Source organism: Oncorhynchus keta, chromosome 30, assembly GCF_023373465.1.
Source record: "Oncorhynchus keta strain PuntledgeMale-10-30-2019 chromosome 30, Oket_V2, whole genome shotgun sequence".
In the NCBI taxonomy this organism is placed as follows: Eukaryota; Metazoa; Chordata; class Actinopteri; order Salmoniformes; family Salmonidae; genus Oncorhynchus; species Oncorhynchus keta.
In genome coordinates, this window is record NC_068450.1 from 16,942,952 (window position 1) to 16,964,580 (window position 21,629).

The 21,629-nt window shown below is 47.4% G+C and overlaps 1 protein-coding gene and 1 long non-coding RNA gene across 2 annotated transcripts in view; both read left to right on the plus strand.

Annotated features, from left to right (window-relative positions):
• The first annotated feature begins 940 nt into the window (after positions 1 to 940).
• LOC118374652 (ankyrin repeat and KH domain-containing protein 1-like) overlaps positions 941 to 21,629 on the plus strand; it is a 78,200-nt gene continuing 57,511 nt past the window's right edge. Inside the window, 2 exon segments of the mRNA XM_052487935.1 lie at positions 941 to 1,394; positions 15,666 to 15,819. Coding sequence (XP_052343895.1) covers positions 1,119 to 1,394; positions 15,666 to 15,819 — 430 coding nt within the window. The 5' untranslated portion in view covers positions 941 to 1,118.
• Positions 15,834 to 18,314, plus strand: LOC127913942 (uncharacterized). The gene is made up of 3 exons (XR_008087343.1): positions 15,834 to 17,135; positions 17,232 to 17,287; positions 18,193 to 18,314. It is a non-coding gene; the product is annotated as an uncharacterized LOC127913942 (long non-coding RNA).

Genomic DNA, 21,629 nt, shown 5'->3' on the forward strand with positions numbered 1-21,629 from the left:
TCTTGGCCTTCCTGCGACACCTGGTGCTGTAGGTGTCCTGGAGGGCAGGCAGTGCGCACCAAATGGTGCGTCCCACCCTCTGTAGAGCCTTGCGGTCAGTGGCGGTGGAGTTGCCGTACCAGGCTGTGATGCAGCTCAACAGTATGTTCTCAATGGTGTTCCTGTAGAAAACTGCGAGGGCCCTCGGGGGACAGGGCACATTTCTTCAGCCTCCTGAGGTTGAAGAGAGTCGCTGTCATGCCTTCTTCACCACGGTGTCTGTGTAGTTTGACCATTTCAGCTTCTTGGAGATTTGTACGCAGAGGAACTTGAAGATTTTGACCATATCGAAGTCGGCCCTGTTGATGAGAATGGGGCGTGCCCAACCTGGTTCCTCCTGAAGTCCACATTCAGGGTCGTGAGTTTTGTGGTGAGTTTAGAGGGCACTGTGTTATTGAAGGCCGAACTGTAGTCAATGAACAGCATCCATTCTTGTCCAGGTGGGTGAGGGCAGTGCCATGGCGATTGCGTCGTCCATGGCACTGTCAGGGTGGTAGTCGAATTGGGGAGGAAGGGATGTGGTCTCTGACTAGCATCTCAAAGCACTTAATGATGATGGAGGTGAGTGCTACTGTTCGGTAGTCATTCAGTTCAGTTACTTTCCTTCTGATGACCCTGTTTATGACGTTCCAAATATCATGTTGACATGACAGTAAATGCCTGAAATATTCCAGTTTAAACTAATTTACTTTTTAATACCAATACCAGTGAAGCCACTGCACGTTGTGACGTTCGTTTTGAGAGACTCGTGATATTGGTAAACCTAACTGACGTCGCGTGCTTCTGCTTGAGAAGCACCAAGGTAAACGAATCATTGTCAGCAATGTTTTGACATCAACCAATGGCGAATTCAGTATTTTGTTTAGAGGCGGGATTTCTGAGAAACATTGAGCAATGGGTTAGGTTGTTAGCTAGAAAGTTAGCTAATGGCTGGGGGAAAGAGATCCTCCTCAACCCTAGCTTCGGGAGAGTTTCAGGATTCCCTGAAGTAAAAACACCCGAATATTCCACAAGAGATACCCCTGAAGGAAGTTAAGGTCAACAATAACAACGCTAATATACGTATTGTCAAGATAAGTATGCAGGATGCAGTAACCGGGACGAGAATGCTGACGGACGCCTTCGAGGACGAGATCGACTCGGTGACTCCTCGCACCCCAGCGGTAGGGATGGGGGTAGGAGCAACACCAGGAGTCGGACTCCGGGGCATAGGGATTGGTGTGGGCGGAAAGAAAGTACGATTGTTTGGCGAGCCTGGTGGGCCTACTACAGATAGACTGGATTTCAAACTGGCTGCGGCTGCAGTCCTTTCCTCTGGTCCCGGATCCAACAGCGACGAAGACGAGGTCTCAGAGGTAACGTTAGCTAGATATATGCTAGTTAGCCAGCTAGCTAGCGCGAACATTCATCTCACTGCCTAGCCAGCTAGTTAGCTGTGGGCAGCCACCCCCTCCTAGGCTGACGAAATAACATTATAAACAACTACGAATTTGCTTCAAACATGTCTCCAGATAACTCAATTGCTCATGGGTTGTCAGACATAAGGAGAATAATGCAAGACACCAACATAATTACACGATAACCGATGTAATGTTTTATTTATGCGGCGTAGGCTGTGACCACGGCCTAGTTCGGGTGGAAGCGATCATGCCATCGTCAGTGCTAGCTATTAAGTTAGCAATAGTCTCGCAGCACAGATACACATTCTCAACTTCGGACACTGTACACACTGGTGGGAGAGCACGTATTCACACTGTCAGAACAAGCACGGGCTGTCAATCTTGCCAATATTAAAACTAGCTACAATTTTAAAGTAATGGTGCAATTACGTCACCTTATAAATTATATCACATTTAAATCCGACGATCTTTCAATTCCTCAACACACGTTTTAGACAGCTAACGTTATTTGGCTAACTGTCCTAGCTAGTTGAGTGGTCGATCATTGGGCTGTCATAAATAAAGAATAGAGGGATCAGATGACACTGGTCTCAGCCTCACGAGGCAGTGCCAACTCTAAATAACTGTTCTGCGTTGTAGAAATTTGTAACAGTCCCCATTCAGAGTTGTGCCCAACTTTACATGTGTTGGTAGGCTTACAGGGCACCACCGTTGAGGTTGATACCTGACAGTTGAACAGACATCGCGAGCTACAACATGGTCGGTCACACACAAACCACGAGTTCCTGTTCTGTCATCTGTAATGATGATAACACAACAGGTTCAACTCTAAAACCTTTCTCATGTGGATTAGTTCCCTGACACGTTTGCCCTCTGCTTGTTCACCACCAACCAATCAACATCCGCTTCCATGTCCAGTGAAGGTGTGACTTTTAAAGCCACACCTGTGGTTGCCCTGCCATACCATGCCCCACCATACCCAGCCCTAACCTAACCTGTCTGTGGACCTGTGGTTGCCCTGCCATACCATGCATGCCCCACCATACCCAGCCCTAACCTAACCTGTCTGTGGACCTGTGGTTGCCATACCATGCCCCACCATACCCAGCCCTAACCTAACCTGTCTGTGGACCTGTGGTTGCCCTGCCATACCATGCCCCACCATACCCAGCCCTAACCTAACCTGTCTGTGGACCTGTGGTTGCCATACCATACCCCACCATACCCAACCCTAACCTAACCTGTCTGTGGACCTGTGGTTGCCCTGCCATACCATGCCCCACCATACCCAACCCTAACCTGTCTGTGGACCTGTGGTTGCCCTGCCATACCATTCCCCACCATACCCAACCCTAACCGAACCTGTCTGTGGACCTGTGGTTGCCATACCATGCCCCACCATACCCAGCCCTAACCTAACCTGTCTGTGGACCTGTGGTGGCCATGCCGTACCATGCCCCACCATACCCAACCCTAACCTAACCTGTCTGTGGACCTGTGGTTGCCCTGCCATACCATGCATGCCCCACCATACCCAGCCCTAACCTAACCTGTCTGTGGACCTGTGGTTGCCATACCATGCCCCACCATACCCAGCCCTAACCTAACCTGTCTGTGGACCTGTGGTTGCCCTGCCATACCATGCCCCACCATACCCAGCCCTAACCTAACCTGTCTGTGGACCTGTGGTTGCCATACCATACCCAACCCTAACCTAACCTAACCTGTCTGTGGACCTGTGGTTGCCCTGCCATACCATGCCCCACCATACCCAACCCTAACCTGTCTGTGGACCTGTGGTTGCCCTGCCATACCATTCCCCACCATACCCAACCCTAACCGAACCTGTCTGTGGACCTGTGGTTGCCATACCATGCCCCACCATACCCAGCCCTAACCTAACCTGTCTGTGGACCTGTGGTGGCCATGCCGTACCATGCCCCACCATACCCAACCCTAACCTAACCTGTCTGTGCACCTGTGGTTGCCCTGCCATACCATTCCCCACCATACCCAACCCTAACCTAACCTGTCTGTGGACCTGTGGTTGCCATACCATGCCCCACCATACCCAGCCCTAACCTAACCTGTCTGTGGACCTGTGGTGGCCATGCCGTACCATGCCCCACCATACCCAACCCTAACCTGTCTGTGGACCTGTGGTGGCCATGCCATACCATGCCCCACCATACCCAACCCTAACCTGTCTGTGGACCTGTGGTTGCCATGCCATACCATGCCCCACCATACCCAACCCGAACCTAACCTGTCTGTGGACCTGTGGTGGCCATGACACAATCAAGTTGTTGTCTGACTGACACATTGTTAACTGTCTGGCTATTCTGTCAATTTCCTACATAGACACCATGCCTGCCTTGTCATTATAACTGTTGAAATGTAATTAGGCTTGCATAGCATGGCGTCATGTGGCAGTCTATGGACATGGAACACATTCTAGGATCATGTTTGCCTGGAAATCCAAAGTTGAATTGCATTCAATTCTACATCAGGCGAAAGGAGTGTTTGGATCAGGAAATGTTCCTCTCCACGACCAGTACAAGCCAGCAAATGTATATTTAAACATTCTAGACTGGTTGTTACCGCTGTTGGTCCTTATTATGGTAGGAATGTCAGACAATATATCCACAGGAAAAAAATAGTTAAATAACTTTATCAAAGTGCCGGAAGTGCGTTGATTTCTGTCACCTGAAGCATGTGCAGAACCATGTAAACACGAGCTCGGCAAGTATGCATGATTCCGGTGACAGAAATCTGAACACACTAACAGCGCTTTGGGCAGTACTCCTTTTACTTTCCTGTGGATACAATGTCTCATTCCTACCTGCAAAAGGACCAACCACACAGATGACTGGTAAAGTAAGCTAAAATATAATTTTATTCAACTTTCTGGCAGATTGAGTTTGTGGAAATGTTCCTGATTCAAACATTAATTTCTGCCCAACATATAATTCAATCAGGTTTCCAGGCAAGGGTCACATCTGTGTGACCCATTTTGGAACGGCCAGACCAGACTATAACCTGACCGTGGCTCAGGGCTAGGGAGCCAAATCATGATAATATGGAAAATCAATCCACTAATAAGTTTCCCATACATTTCAACAAAGGGTTTTATTTATTCATGAGGCAGTGCCATTTTTTTTCTGTCATGTTATAAGTCAGTCTGTCTGTAACATGCACACCTGCAGAGAGCACTTTTCCATGTCATTGGATAGATGGAAACTGTGGAGCCTGGCATGTTAACATGGTGTAGACACTACCTGTTGAGCTACCACCTCCTAACCAAACCATAAGCCACAAGTAAATAGTGAGCATTATCTCTGGAATGGATTTGAAGTTCTCGTGTTTCATTTGGGAAATGAGATGGTAGACGAGAGCAGGCAGCTATCTTTCTTGCTCTACCGTCTGTCTGTTGGGAATAGGTTGAGGCTGAATGTACAGTATATGTATGATACCTGTGTTAAGTTTTGTGGCCTTTCTAAAAGGCCTTGAGGATGTGGCTGAAAGGGAGGTGTTGTTGTGAAATGTTAGCCTAGTGGAGAGCTCACTCCTGTGGGCTGCAGCTGAACTCTGAGCTCCAGGATTAAGCAGATCCCTTTCCAGGCCTTTCCAGCTCTCCGGATGCAACACAGTGCTGGGAACTGTAGTTTATTGTTGGGTAGGAGTGATGTCCGTTGTTGTTTGTGAGAGCCCCTCTTGGAACTACATCCCCCAAAAGTAATTGTTTTCTGCATTCCAGGTGTATAGCTACATTCCTCCACACAGACTGCTGTGAGTCTATCTGTGGACTCCCAGTAGCTTTTCCTTACTGGTCCTCATCTCAGTATAGGAATACAGCTAAAGGCAGACTATTGACCAAGTTAGCTCAGTCCTCTGTTTTTATTTTGAATGTTGTTTGACAGTTGCAGATGACACATTGTTTTCATTACATATCTTTGCATACTGTAGTGCTAGGAATGTGATCAGTTTGTCTTTATTTAATATTTTTTTTGTGAATTTGAAACTGTTTATTACCTGTTGTCTGAAGTTCAAACACATCATTAATGTTGAATTCACATGATCTATTCCCTCATTTTATCTGCACTCCTGTCACGCTCCTCATAAATCTTTGCTAAGCAATGCTAGTAAACGGTACACTAGTTCGTAACTGGAACAGGTTAGCCGGCATGTTGTTGTGTACACAGACGGACACAAGCCCCTCTCTCCGGCCCTGACCTTGGGCAGCTGCAGTCCCAGCACGGAGCTGTGCCAGGGGCCTGTGCTGTATGTACTGAATTTGCTGCATGCTGTTTCCTCCATGCTGCTGTTCTGTGTTATAGGTTCAGCTATGGGTTAACTGATCCAGGCACCAATACCGCACCCTTCTGGAGTACCTCTTCACAGCTACATACAGCCCCATGGCATATGGTCAAGGCAGCCTTTCTAGCAGAGCTAGGAACTGATGGATATGGTTTTCAAATCAAGACCGTGGCTCGCTCTGTTTACACTAACTTCTCAGAGCCTGCTTGGCTTGATTGGCCCCACTCGAGAGAACCTTATGCAGGCTGGTGGTGTTGATATGGAACGGATGTCACTCCATGCATGTTTTTGAGATGTTTATTATGGAACACTTGTTTTTCTCTTTGACCCACATCGAAGTCTCTAGTCTTTTCAGTTATTACACACACAAAGCAACAAACTAATGTTTCTAGTCAAAAGACAGTTTTCGGTTGCAAATCCCCTTAAAGGGATCAGCATAATATGAACCACCATTTTAGAAAACATTTAAGTAGTTTGTACACTGAAAATGCTTGTTGTGAGGTAGAAAACTGAGATGGGAATCTGTGTCGGTCACAAGGCTACTACATAAAGGCCCTGGATCTCAGATGTTCCATATCTAGGCTGGCCTTTTGTGCTCAACTCAGGATAACTCGCTGTACTGTACAGAGCCAAGCCATTCATCAAACAACGGTTCCAGACTGGAGAAACAGCATCTGTTCTCTCCCATCCACATCAAAAATAAAAATGGCCTCTGCACATTATCTCCATTTAAAAATAAAAATAAAATCATAATTTAACCAACACCTGATCTATTTGATGACAACGTGTCTACCATTTGGTTTTGAATTATTGAAACCAAACCATTTGATTTGAATGATAAGTATTTTTATAATCAACATGAAAAGGTAAGAAGCACTCATCGTTTCAAATAGTCTACGTATTGAGCAGGATATAACACTAAATAGCTGGACGAGTAGCCTATAAAAGGAACAAATTAATTATTTAGGCTATATTAGTAGTTTAATTCAATTATTTGGCTGGCAGGAACATTCAGCGCTCAGCTTTTAAACTATTTTGTTGTATTAAATCATGATAGTCTATAAATTGCGCATGTAGGCTGTGACTTATTTAGAATTAAATCAAAATGAAACTGTGCTTTTGACTTCACTTTTAGGAACAAGTTTGGCCAGACTCTCTTGTGGCTTCAGCCTCATGCGGTGGTTCCTGGAGAGCAGGTCAGCAGTGGAGAATACCCTCTCCCTGCTTGCAAAGCCACTGGGGATGCTAAACACCCTTTGGGCCACTCTTGCCAGACCGGGCAGGGATGCGAGGTTGTCTTTCCATAAGGTGATAACGTCTTCGTCTGCTTTACTTCTCATGGCCCCCGTGTCGGACTCCGCCTCCTCCGCGTCGGACTCCGCCTCCTCCGTGTCGGACGCCGCTGCCTCTTAGTCCATCATTTGTGTCCTCAAGACCAGTTATTTTGAAGGCCTTGACCATGTTGCTTGCGCTGTCAGTCACCACTTGTATCAGCTGTCGCTGCACGTTCTAGTTCCTCAGGCCACTTTGACATTTCTGCTAAATGGCCTCTGCTGTGTGGTGTCCTTGTATGTGCTTGTAGCTCAGCAACACCATGTGGCCTTTATATTTTCCGTCAATTAAACAAGTGACAAGCCCCCCACCCCAGGAAACTGTGCCCCTCCTTCTTTTAGTCCAAATGTCAGTTGACACAACGAAACCATCACCTAGTTGCAATTGGTCTCTCGGCTTGGCTTTGATTTGGAGGGAGTGGGGAATGAGGGTGTCTCTGACCATACTATAGCAAGGCGGTTTGTAGCCTGGTTGAGTTGCACATACAATGTATCAGATCCCTTCCCATTATCCTTTAGTTAGGGGCTCAAAGTCCAAGTAAACCATTTTGAAGCCTCCAATTTGCGCTATCTTTACGTCTTGAAAAGTAATATTGGAATGTGTCTTTCTCCTGCAAAGTAAATTGCTGCTGCGTCTCCTTCTCTGTAAATACAAATTATGACTGACCCCAATTAGTCGACTGGTCATTTGTTTGGTCGATCAAGTTATTTTTTTTTGAGCAGCATCAAATATATATATATATTTTTTATGACTCATGACACCTGTCTCATTCACGCCCATCTCATTTAACTAGTCCATTGCGGAGGACGAGACTAGTCCATTGCGGAGGACGAGACTAGTCCACTGCGGAGGACGAGACTAGTCCACTGCGGAGGACGAGACTAGTCCACTGCGGAGGACGAGACTAGTCCACTGCGGAGGACGAGACTAGTCCACTGCGGAGGACGAGACTAGTCCACTGCGGAGGACGAGACTAGTCCACTGCGGAGGACGAGACTAGTCCACTGCGGAGGACGAGACTAGTCCACTGCGGAGGACGAGACTAGTCCACTGCGGAGGACGAGACTAGTCCACTGCGGAGGACGAGACTAGTCCACTGCGGAGGACGAGACTAGTCCACTGCGGAGGACGAGACTAGTCCACTGCGGAGGACGAGACTAGTCCACTGCGGAGGACGAGGGATGGCACAGTCCAAGAAGCGGAGTGTGACTAATATGCACAATGCACATCTCTCTCAGAATGTGTGCTCTCTCGTCAATGTGTTCACATGAATTGTTAAATAACTTAATTGTGTGAATTGTTTGCATTTGATTGTTAGTGTCTATCAACTCCCCATTACATATATCACCGGCAGTACATTTACCATGAATTCTTATTTCTCATCTACAATGTCTATGGTCATTTTTGTTAATGCATTCATATTTATTATTATTCCAGTCTCTTACTGTTCCTGGAACAAAATGTATAATGTTTATTTAGGTAGGCCTAAAGATTTTTAGGTAAAGTGTAACTATCAAAACGGAAAGCTCCTTGGAAGAACTAAAATGTCAGGCCTATTGGTCCAAAATCAATGACAGCCTATTGTATAGATAGTAGAACGAAAATGATCAGATTTTTGGTCTATAAATCCTTTGCTACAATGACAGTTAACTAGCTACCCACCTCATTCCTTTCTGTTAGCATGTGCATGTAGTACACCACCATGCTTTTGGGATACGTGTCTTTTCAGATTCCACAATGATTCTTTATTTGTGGACACTCCCTCTCTTGGTCCTCCTCTTTGTAAGTCACCTTGATTTTACACTGCTGTGTTTTATCAACTTCTTGATGAAGTGTTTAGGAAACTCCATGACAGTAGCTAAAGCAAGGGGCTAAAGCAGCACACAAGTAGCCTGCAAATGCATGCTGGGCTGGGAATGCCCTCCCTCCGCTAGTGAAGTGAGCGCTACCCGAGAAAAATTTGAGCGTCTAGAAGGCTAACCCTCCAGCCTTGGGGAAACTTGCCCCGAGCTCCAGTCAAATTGGGCACTCTTTTACATTCTGCTCACATTCTCTAGAGTGGTGTCGCTTCTCCCCCAACTCTAGCAAACACTGCTGCTTAAACTAATTGCATTCTAAACTGAAGGTCGTGATTATTGGAGTTAGGTATGTTTCGTATTTTATTAGGATCCCCATTAGCTGTTGCAAAAACAGAAGCTACTTTTCTTGGGGTCCACACAAAACATGAAACATTTAGCTGGGGGGAAAGTGTGACACCAATCAGACCCCTGAGGACTGGAGCTGTCCATCCTTGATCTAAAGCAACTCCCAGCACAGTGAATGCATACATTTTAAGTAGTGATGCACCGATATGACTTTTTTGACCGATATCTGATATTTTCCTTGCCAAAAAAAAACAATACCGATAACCGATATAAACATTTTTAGTGGCCTTTTAAGCATTCTAGTACAGTTAAATAGTTTACACACACGCATGGACTCCAAGAGGCGTGGCGTCACTACAGTCCCTGGTTCGAAACCAGCTCTAACCACTAGGCTACCTGCCGCCCCAGTACCAGTAAAACATAATCATAACCTATTTCTTTCACTTGCTGTTTCGTAAATCTTTTAAATGGTTTCATTCTCAACCAGGATTTCTCATATTATGTAATGCCGTTTGGGTCGTTGCGTGTCAAATAACACTATTTGACATGTCAAATAAGCTTGTTGACCAATCACGACCTGATAATGACTGTTCTTCCCCAAAAACATAGCAAACCGACATCTGTTTCAGTAGCTATAGTTAGCTAGCTAACTATATAGCTAGGTGTGATTTGAAATTACCCTAATTTATAAGACAGTTATTTGATTGATGGTCGGACCCATCGATGTGAAGCTAGCACAATAAGGATTAGCCACAATAATGGACTTTGCGGTTAGCCGTCAAAATAAAACTATAGCATAATTCTACTATTTGTATTCATTTGCAATGTCAACTATTTTCAGGTCTCTCCAGACATGTTCGATCAGGTTTTAGTCTGGCCTCTGGCTGGGCCACTCAAGGACATTCAGAGACTTGTCCCGAAGCCACTCCTGCGTTGTCTTGGCTGTGTGCTTAGATCGCTGTCCTGTTGGAAGGTGAATCTTCACCCCAGTATGTGGTCCTGAGCACGCTGGAGCAGGTTTTCATCAAGGATCTTAGTACTGTGCTCTGCTCATCTTTCCTTCGATCTTGACTTGTCTCCTAGTCCCTGCTGCTGAAAATCATCCCCACAGCTTGATGTTTCCTCTATGGCATTCAGACCAAAGTGTTCAATCTTGTTTCTCATGGTCAGAGTCATTTAAGTGCCTTTTGGCAAACTCCAAGCAGGCTGTCATGTGCCTTTTTACCGAGATGTGGCTTCCATTTGGCCACAAAAGCCTGATTGGTGGAGGGTTACAAAGATGGTTGTCCCTTTAGAAAGTTCTCCCATCTCCACAGAGGAACTCTACAGAGTGACCTTGAGGTTCTTTGTCACCACCCTGACCAAGGCCCTTGCTCAATGTGCCACAGGTGGACTCCAATCAAGTTGTAGAGACATCTCAAGGATGATCCATGGAAACAGGAGGCACCTGAGCTCAATTTCGAGGCTCATAGCAAAGGGTCTGAATATTAAATAAGTTAACTGTTTTTAATTAAAAAATATATATAAATTGGCAAAGAAATGTTTTCGCATTGTCGTTATGGGGTAGTAGATTGAACATTTAATTTAATCCACTTTAGAATAAGGCTGTAACGTAACAAAATGTGTGAAGGTCAAAGGTCTGAATACTTTGCGAATGCAGTGTATCTGAAGCCTTGGCTTGACGGAGTCTTCCTCAATGCCCAGACCGTGTCCTTAATAAGGCCTCTGTGCCAGTGTGAACGTGTCAAGCAGTTGGAGGGAAGGACTTGGCATCAGACCTGAAGAGACACCTCAGTGTGTACAGAATGTCTAGGTCAACAAGTAGAAAAACTAACACAGGCCTGAGGCCTACATATAAGACAGGGACTCCTTCAGAAATTACAGTGAGGTTTTGTTTTCCCTGTCCCTGCCTGCCCTACAGATGTCCCGTAGGTCATGCTAGCCCTTACAGATGTCCCGTAGTTCATGCCAGCCCTTACAGATGTCCCGTAGTTCATGCCAGCCCTTACAGCGGTCCCGTAGTTCATGCCAGCCCTTACAGCGGTCCCGTAGTTCATGCCAGCCCTTACACCGGTCCAGTAGTTCATGCCAGCCCTTACAGCGGTCCCGTAGTTCATGCTAGCCCTTACAGCGGTCCCGTAGTTCATGCTAGCCCTTACAGCGGTCCCGTAGTTCATGCTAGCCCTTACAGCGGTCCCGTAGTTCATGCTAGCCCTTACAGCGGTCCCGTAGTTCATGCTTGCCCTTACAGCGGTCCCGTAGTTCATGCTAGCCCTTACAGCGGTCCCGTAGTTCATGCTAGCCGCTACAGCGGTCCCGTAGTTCATGCCAGCCGTTACAGCGGTCCCGTAGTTCATGCCAGCCATTACAGCGGTCCCGTAGTTCATGCCAGCCCTTACAGCGGTCCCGTAGTTCATGCCTGCCCTTACAGCGGTCCCGTAGTTGATGCTAGCCCTTACAGCGGTCCCGTAGTTCATGCTAGCCCTTACAGCGGTCCCGTAGTTCATGCTAGCCGCTACAGTGGTCCCGTAGTTCATGCCAGCCGTTACAGCGGTCCCGTAGTTCATGCCAGCCGTTACAGCGGTCCCGTAGTTCATGCCAGCCGTTACAGCGGTCCCGTAGTTCATGCCAGACCTTACAGCGGTCCCGTAGTTCATGCCAGCCCATGCTAGCGAGGTCCCGTAGTTGTTTGACCTATAAAAAGTCAGTCCATTTAATAGGTCTAGAGCAGGATACCGATTTAATGGACGACCAAAAAAGCTGATCCCGATTAATCGGATGATTTTGTGTGTGTGTGTGTGTGTGTGTGTGTGTGTGTGTGTAATAATGACAATTACAACAATACTGAATGAACATCGAACACTTTTATTTTCTTAATATAATACATACATCAAATCAATTTAATCTCAAATAAATAAGGAAACTTGTAAAAGTGCCATGTAAAAAGGCTAACGTTTAAGTTCCTTGCTCAGAACATGAGAACACATGAAAGCTGGTGGTTCGTTTTAACATGAGTCTTCAATATTCCCAGTTAAGAAGTTTTAGGTTGTAGTTATTATAGGAATTATGGTGCGTTGACTATTTCTCTCTATACCATTTGTATTTCATTTACCTTTGACTATTGGATGTTCTTATAGGCACTTTAGTATTGCCAGCCTAATCTCAGGAGTTGATAGGCTTGAAGTCATAAACAGCGCTGTGCTTCAAGCGTTGCTAAGAGCTGCTGGCAAACACAGTAAAGTGCTGTTCGAATGAATGCTTACGAGCCTGCTGCTGTCTACAACCGCTCTATCAAATATGAAATCATTAGCTTAATTATAATATAATAAACAGGTCATTAATATGGTTAAATCTGGAAACTATCATTTCGACAACAAAACTTTTATTATTTTGGTGAAATACTTACCATATTTAAGTCTAAATATTGCTGTTACATTGCACAACATTCAATGTTATGCAATAATTATGTAAAGATCTGGCAAGTTAATTACGGTCTTTGTTGGGAAGAAATGGTCTTCACACAGTTCGCAATGAGCCAGGCGGCCCAAACTGCTGCATATACCCTGACTCTGCTTGCACAGAACGCAAGAGAAGTGACACAATTTCCCTAGTTAATATTGCCTGCTAACAGGAATTTCTTTAAACTAAATGTGCACGTTTAAAAAATATATATATACATACATACATACATACATACATACATACATACATACATACATACATACATACAGTGGGGGGAAAAAAGTATTGTCAGCCACCAATTGTGCAAGTTCTCCCACTTAAAAAGATGAGAGGCCTGTAATTTTCATCATAGGTACACTTCAACTATGACAGACAAAATGAGAAAAAAAAATCCAGAAAAATGAATTTATTTGCAAATTATGGTGGAAAATAAGTTTTTGGTCACCTACAAACAAGCAAGATTTCTGGCTCTCACAGACCTGTCTTCCACTCGTTACCTGTATTAATGGCACCTGTTTGAACTTATCACTATAAAAGACACCTGTCCACAACTTCAAACAGTCACACTCCAAACTCCACTGTGGCCAAGACCAAAGAGCTGTCAAAGGACACCAGAAACAAAATTGAAGACTGAATCTGCAATAGGTAATCAGCTTGGTTTGAAGAAATCAACTGTGGGAGCAATTATTAGGAAATGGAAGACATACGAGACCCCTGATAATCTCCCTCGATCTGGGACTCCACGCAAGATCTCACACCGTGGGGTCAAAATGATCAAAAAATCCCAGAACCACACAGGAGGACCTAGTGAATGACCTGCAGAGAGCTGGGACCAAGGTAACAAAGTCTACCATCAGTTGCACACTACGCCGCCAGGGACTCAAATCCTGCAGTGCCAGACGTGTCCCCCTGCTTAAGCCAGTACATGTCCAGGCCCGTCTGAAGTTTGCTAGAGAGCATTTGGATGATCCAGAAGAAGATTGGGAGAATGTCATATGGTCAGATGAAACCAAAATATAACTTTTGGTAAAAACACAACTCGTGTTTGGAGGACAAAGAATGCTGAGTTGCATCCAAAGAACACCATACCTACTGTGAAGCATGGGGGTGGAAACATCATGCTTTGGGGCTGCAAAGGGACCAGTACGACTGATCCGTGTAAAGGAAAGAATGAATGGAGCCATGTATCGTGAAATTTTGAGTGAAAACCTCCTTCCATCAGCAAGGGCATTGAAGATGAAACGTGGCTGGGTCTTTCAGCATGACAATGATTCCAAACACACCGCCGGGCAACGAAGGAGTGGCTTCGTAAGAAGCATTTCAAGGTCCTGGAGTGGCCTAGCCAGTCTCCAGATCTCAACCCCATAGAAAATCTTTGGAGGGAGTTGAAAGTCCATGTTGCCCAGCAACAGCCCCAAAACATCACTGCTCTAGAGGAGATCTGCATGGAGGAATGGGCCAAAATACCAGCAACAGTGTGTGAAAACCTTGTGAAGACTTACAGAAAACGTTTGACCTCTGTCATTGCCAACAAAGGGTATATAACAAAGTATTGAGGAACTTTTGTTATTGACCAAATACTTACTTTCTACCATAATTTGCACATAAATTCATAAAAAATCCTACAATGTTATTTTTCTGGATTTTTTTCCTTCTCATTTTGTCTGTCATAGTTGAAGTGTACCTATGATTAAAATTACAGGCCTCTTTTTAAGTGGGAGAACTTCCACAATTGGTGGCTGACTAAATATTTTTTTGCCCCACTGTACTTGTTTTGATTTTAAGAAATTGATGTTTATGGTTAGGTACATTTGTGCAACGATTGTGCTTTTTTTCGCGAATGCGCCTTTGTTAAAACATCACCCGTTTTGGTGAAGTTGAAGTAGGCTGTGATTCAATGATAAATTAACAGGCACTGCATGGATTATATGCAACGCAGGACAAGCTAGTTAACCTATTAATATCATCAACCATGTGTAGTTAACTAGGGATTTTGTTAAGATGAATTGTTTTTTATAAGATAAGTTTAATGCTAGCTAGCAACTTACCTTGGCTCTGCAGCCACAAGGTCCTTTTGATGCTGCACTCGCGTAACAGGTGGTCAGCCTGCTACGCAGTCTCCTCGTGGATTGCAATGTAATCGGCCATGCCGATTAATCGGCCGACCTCTAGCTTGGTGGGACAAAATTATCTGTGGTTGGTCGCGTAATAGACATGACCTTTTCCTGGTCACGTCACGCTTTCAGGAAAAACTTGAATCTTGGCTAAAAGTCTTCTGCATGCTTGGTTTCGGTTGGCACCTAACCGAATGAGTGTGCTCGTATACAACCGTTAAAAGACCTTCACTTGAAAAACCTGAAAAAACTGCAATAGTCCTGTTTGTCCATCTCGAGATGCCGTAGCCAGTATACACTTCCTCAAAATAGTCAGAATTAATGTAAGATAACTCAGGAAATCGTTTATGGCAAGGCAGTCTTACTTGCTCAATTTTACATCTAACAAGTGAACAGATGTGCATGAAAATGATTAGTCTCTCGTTGAATGACAACAAACGCTTAATTGAAGAATCCGTACTGTTGACCAATTTCCGAAGAAGGGGCGTATACTTTGGCTACCGAAGTCAGCTTGCCTTGAGATGTTTTGTGTACAAAAATAACAAGTAGAAAAAAACCTTGCTGAAGACTAAAACGTCACTATGTGGTCATAAATATATCCAGGTATGCAAATAAGTCTGGGTTTGCGGAGGACACCAGACAACCTGAAGAGCTGTGCTTGTTTACATTAGACTCCAGTCTTAGCTCTTCTTTAACTTTGTTCATCAACAGCTATAGATACAGATTTTTAAGCAATATAATATTAGACATTTTTGGGGTCGGCTGCAGATCAAGATGCAACATCAAAAGTGAGTTGTCCCTGTCTGCTGTTATGTGCTTTATATGTTGTGCTTTGCTTCCACTTCTCCTTACTCCAGGTGGAGTCATTTATCTTGGACCAGGAGGACTTGGAGAACCCAATCATGAAGACGGCCTCTGAGTTGCTTTTGTCCAGCGCCACAGACGGGGTGGACCTCCGCACCGTCGACCCAGAGACACAGGCCCGCCTCGAGGCCCTGCTAGAGGCTGCAGGTACGACCTCTAAACCATGACCCCCTGACCTAGACGCAGAGACCTAGGCCCGCCTCAAGGCCCTGCTAGAGGCTGGAAGTACGACTCTGGGCCCTAAACCTGAGCCATGTTTTTCAGAACCCAACTGTGCCCAATCTCACTGTTCAGCCCTGTCCCAAACCTGCCTTCAGCCCTGTCCCAAAGTCAATTCAAACTTACTTCACCTTTAATATTAAGGCCTTGTACCCCATCCAAACCAATTCCATCTAACCCTACTTGACATAAAAGGACCCCACCAGCAACCCCATTCCACCCTACCAGATCCCAGCTCGCCCCGTCTAGTACTTCTCACAAACCTGACACCTTGCTTTGCGAACTGTCACAGTTCTGTTTGATCCATTGAAGTAAACGTGTGGTTATCTGCATCTAACACAGCATAGCTGTCACCCACCATCCGACCACGTTAGATCACTGATTACTTCAGGGGAAGGAGGAAGGCAGGAGGTGTTTCAAACAGGAGGAAAGCCAGGAAGAGGGATGTCCATGTTTCTAATGTCAACATGTGGATGTTGGTGTGTGCGCGCTTGTGTGTAGCCTACATGTGCCTGGCTCTTGACTGTTGTAGTGTAGTGGTAGAGCAGGTGTGTGTGCGTGTGTGTGCGTGTGTGTGTGTGTTATATGGACCAGGGTGTGTCTAGGTTTTATGGTAGGTAACACAGGATTCAATTATATTAAAGCTTTTTGTTAAGTATCAACACAACACAAAATGCAAATGACAGCAATGTCAATGTAGTTTTCTCTTCTCTGAGACACAGGCCGTGTCCAAAATGGCACCCTATTCCACAGGTCTATGGGTCCTGATTTAAAAAGTAGTGCACTATATAGGGAATGTGCTGCCGTTTCGGACGCAGTTTCTGAGCTGCATTAATTATGTATTTCACCAAGTCAATTGAGAACCAATTCTCATTTAGATTGACGACCTGGCCGAGAGGCATAACAGTACAACAGAGAACAGAACAACACACAATACCACAAACATGGAGCACACTGTATACAGAGAACAGAACAACACACAATACCACAAACATGGAACACAGGTGCAGTGACGCGGTGGTTTACAGGTGCAGTGACGCGGTGGTTTACAGGTGCAGTGACGCGGTGGTTTACAGGTGCAGTGACGCGGTGGTTTACAGGTGCAGTGACGCGGTGGTTTACAGGTGCAGTGACGCGGTGGTTTACAGGTGCAGTGACGCGGTGGTTTACAGGTGCAGTGACGCGGTGGTTTACAGGTGCAGTGACGCGGTGGTTTACAGGTGCAGTGACGCGGTGGTTTACAGGTGCAGTGACGCGGTGGTTTCCAGGTGCAGTGACGCGGTGGTTTCCAGGTGCAGTGACGCGGTGGTTTCCAGGTGCAGTGACGCGGTGGTTTCCAGGTGCAGTGACGCGGTGGTTTACAGGTGCAGCCGTAGTAGTACGCGGTGGTTTACAGGTGTAGCCGTAGTAGCACGCGGTGGTTTACTGGGTCAGCCGTAGTAGTACGCGGTGGTTTACTGGGTCAGCCGTAGTAGTACGCGGTGGTTTACTGGGTCAGCCGTAGTAGTACGCGGTGGTTTACTGGGTCAGCCGTAGTAGTACGCGGTGGTTTACAGGGTCAGCCGTAGTAGTACGCGGTGGTTTACTGGGTCAGCCGTAGTAGTACGCGGTGGTTTACTGGGTCAGCCGTAGTAGTACGCGGTGGTTTACTGGGTCAGCCGTAGTAGTACCTGGTGGTTTACAGGTGTAGCCGTAGTAGTACGCGGTGGTTTACTGGGTCAGCCGTAGTAGTACCTGGTGGTTTACAGGGTCAGCCGTAGTAGTAGTACGCGGTGGTTTACTGGGTCAGCCGTAGTAGTAGTACGCGGTGGTTTACTGGGTCAGCCGTAGTAGTAGTACGCGGTGGTTTACTGGGTCAGCCGTAGTCGTACGCGGTGGTTTACTGGGTCAGCTGTAGTAGTACCTGGTGGTTTACAGGTGTAGCCGTAGTAGTACGCGGTGGTTTACTGGTGTAGCCGTAGTAGTACGCGGTGGTTTACTGGGTCAGCCGTAGTAGTACGCGGTGGTTTACTGGGTCAGCCGTAGTAGTACCTGGTGGTTTACAGGTGTAGCCGTAGTAGTACGCGGTGGTTTACTGGGTCAGCCGTAGTAGTACGCGGTGGTTTACTGGGTCAGCCGTAGTAGTACGCGGTGGTTTACAGGTGTAGCCGTAGTAGTACGCGGTGGTTTACTGGGTCAGCCGTAGTAGTACGCGGTGGTTTACTGGGTCAGCCGTAGTAGTACGCGGTGGTTTACAGGGTCAGCCGTAGTAGTACGCGGTGGTTTACTGGGTCAGCCGTAGTAGTACGCGGTGGTTTACAGGTGTAGCCGTAGTAGTACGCGGTGGTTTACTGGGTCAGCCGTAGTAGTACGCGGTGGTTTACTGGGTCAGCCGTAGTAGTACGCGGTGGTTTACTGGGTCAGCCGTAGTAGTACGCGGTGGTTTACTGGTGTAGCCGTAGTAGTACGCGGTGGTTTACGGGGTCAGCCGTAGTAGTACGCGGTGGTTTACTGGGTCAGCCGTAGTAGTACGCGGTGGTTTACAGGTGTAGCCGTAGTAGTACGCGGTGGTTTATTGGGGCAGCCGTAGTAGTACGCGGTGGTTTACTGGGTCAGCCGTAGTAGTACGCGGTGGTTTACAGGGTCAGCCGTAGTAGTACGCGGTGGTTTACTGGGTCAGCCGTAGTAGTACGCGGTGGTTTACAGGGTCAGCCGTAGTAGTACGCGGTGGTTTACTGGGTCAGCCGTAGTAGTACGCGGTGGTTTACTGGGTCAGCCGTAGTAGTACGCGGTGGTTTACTGGGTCAGCCGTAGTAGTACCTGGTGGTTTACAGGTGTAGCCGTAGTAGTACGCGGTGGTTTACTGGGTCAGCCGTAGTAGTACCTGGTGGTTTACTGGGTCAGCCGTAGTAGTAGTACGCGGTGGTTTACTGGGTCAGCCGTAGTAGTAGTACGCGGTGGTTTACTGGGTCAGCCGTAGTAGTAGTACGCGGTGGTTTACTGGGTCAGCCGTAGTAGTACCTGGTGGTTTACTGGGTCAGCTGTAGTAGTACCTGGTGGTTTACAGGTGTAGCCGTAGTAGTACGCGGTGGTTTACTGGTGTAGCCGTAGTAGTACGCGGTGGTTTACTGGGTCAGCCGTAGTAGTACGCGGTGGTTTACTGGGTCAGCCGTAGTAGTACCTGGTGGTTTACAGGTGTAGCCGTAGTAGTACGCGGTGGTTTACTGGGTCAGCCGTAGTAGTACGCGGTGGTTTACTGGGTCAGCCGTAGTAGTACGCGGTGGTTTACAGGTGTAGCCGTAGTAGTACGCGGTGGTTTACTGGGTCAGCCGTAGTAGTACGCGGTGGTTTACTGGGTCAGCCGTAGTAGTACGCGGTGGTTTACAGGGTCAGCCGTAGTAGTACGCGGTGGTTTACTGGGTCAGCCGTAGTAGTACGCGGTGGTTTACAGGTGTAGCCGTAGTAGTACGCGGTGGTTTACTGGGTCAGCCGTAGTAGTACGCGGTGGTTTACTGGGTCAGCCGTAGTAGTACGCGGTGGTTTACTGGGTCAGCCGTAGTAGTACGCGGTGGTTTACTGGTGTAGCCGTAGTAGTACGCGGTGGTTTACTGGGTCAGCCGTAGTAGTACGCGGTGGTTTACTGGGTCAGCCGTAGTAGTACGCGGTGGTTTACAGGTGTAGCCGTAGTAGTACGCGGTGGTTTACTGGGTCAGCCGTAGTAGTACGCGGTGGTTTACTGGGTCAGCCGTAGTAGTACGCGGTGGTTTACTGGGTCAGCCGTAGTAGTACGCGGTGGTTTACTGGGTCAGCCGTAGTAGTACGCGGTGGTTTACTGGGTCAGCCGTAGTAGTACGCGGTGGTTTACTGGGTCAGCCGTAGTAGTACGCGGTGGTTTACTGGGTCAGCCGTAGTAGTACGCGGTGGTTTACTGGGTCAGCCGTAGTAGTACGCGGTGGTTTACTGGGTCAGCCGTAGTAGTACGCGGTGGTTTACTGGGTCAGCCGTAGTAGTACGCGGTGGTTTACTGGGTCAGCCGTAGTAGTACGCGGTGGTTTACTGGGTCAGCCGTAGTAGTACGCGGTGGTTTACTGGGTCAGCCGTAGTAGTACGCGGTGGTTTACTGGGTCAGCCGTAGTAGTACGCGGTGGTTTACTGGGTCAGCCGTAGTAGTACGCGGTGGTTTACTGGGTCAGCCGTAGTAGTACGCGGTGGTTTACTGGGTCAGCCGTAGTAGTACGCGGTGGTTTACTGGGTCAGCCGTAGTAGTACGCGGTGGTTTACTGGGTCAGCCGTAGTAGTACGCGGTGGTTTACTGGGTCAGCCGTAGTAGTACGCGGTGGTTTACTGGGTCAGCCGTAGTAGTACGCGGTGGTTTACTGGGTCAGCCGTAGTCGTACGCGGTGGTTTACTGGGTCAGCCGTAGTCGTACGCGGTGGTTTACTGGGTCAGCCGTAGTCGTACGCGGTGGTTTACAGGGTCAGCCGTAGTAGTACCTGGTGGTTTACAGGGTCAGCCGTAGTAGTACCTGGTGGTTTACAGGGTCAGCCGTAGTAGTACCTGGTGGTTTACAGGGTCAGCCGTAGTAGTACCTGGTGGTTTACAGGGTCAGCCGTAGTAGTACCTGGTGGTTTACTGGGTCAGCCGTAGTAGTACCTGGTGGTTTACTGGGTCAGCCGTAGTAGTACCTGGTGGTTTACAGGGTCAGCCGTAGTAGTACCTGGTGGTTTACAGGGTCAGCCGTAGTAGTACCTGGTGGTTTACAGGGTCAGCCGTAGTAGTACCTGGTGGTTTACAGGGTCAGCCGTAGTAGTACCTGGTGGTTTACAGGGTCAGCCGTAGTAGTACCTGGTGGTTTACTGGGTCAGCCGTAGTAGTACCTGGTGGTTTACTGGGTCAGCCGTAGTAGTACGCGGTGGTTTACTGGGTCAGCCGTAGTAGTACCTGGTGGTTTACAGGGTCAGCCGTAGTAGTACCTGGTGGTTTACAGGGTCAGCCGTAGTAGTACCTGGTGGTTTACAGGGTCAGCCGTAGTAGTACCTGGTGGTTTACAGGGTCAGCCGTAGTAGTACGCTGTGGTTTACAGGGTCAGCCGTAGTAGTACGCTGTGGTTTACAGGTGCAGTGACGCGGTGGTTTACAGGTGCAGTGACGCGGTGGTTTACAGGTGCAGTGACGCGGTGGGTTACTGGTGCAGTTACGCGGTGGTTTACAGGTGCAGTGACGCGGTGGTTTACAGGTGCAGTGACGCGGTGGTTTACAGGTGCAGTGACGCGGTGGTTTACAGGTGCAGTGACGCGGTGGTTTACAGGTGCAGTGACGCGGTGGTTTACAGGTGCAGTGACGCGGTGGTTTACAGGTGCAGTGACGCGGTGGTTTACAGGTGCAGCCGTAGTAGTACGCGGTGGTTTACAGGTGTAGCCGTAGTAGTACGCGGTGGTTTACTGGGTCAGCCGTAGTAGTACGCGGTGGTTTACTGGGTCAGCCGTAGTAGTACGCGGTGGTTTACTGGGTCAGCCGTAGTAGTACGCGGTGGTTTACTGGGTCAGCCGTAGTAGTACGCGGTGGTTTACAGGGTCAGCCGTAGTAGTACGCGGTGGTTTACTGGGTCAGCCGTAGTAGTACGCGGTGGTTTACTGGGTCAGCCGTAGTAGTACGCGGTGGTTTACTGGGTCAGCCGTAGTAGTACCTGGTGGTTTACAGGTGTAGCCGTAGTAGTACGCGGTGGTTTACTGGGTCAGCCGTAGTAGTACCTGGTGGTTT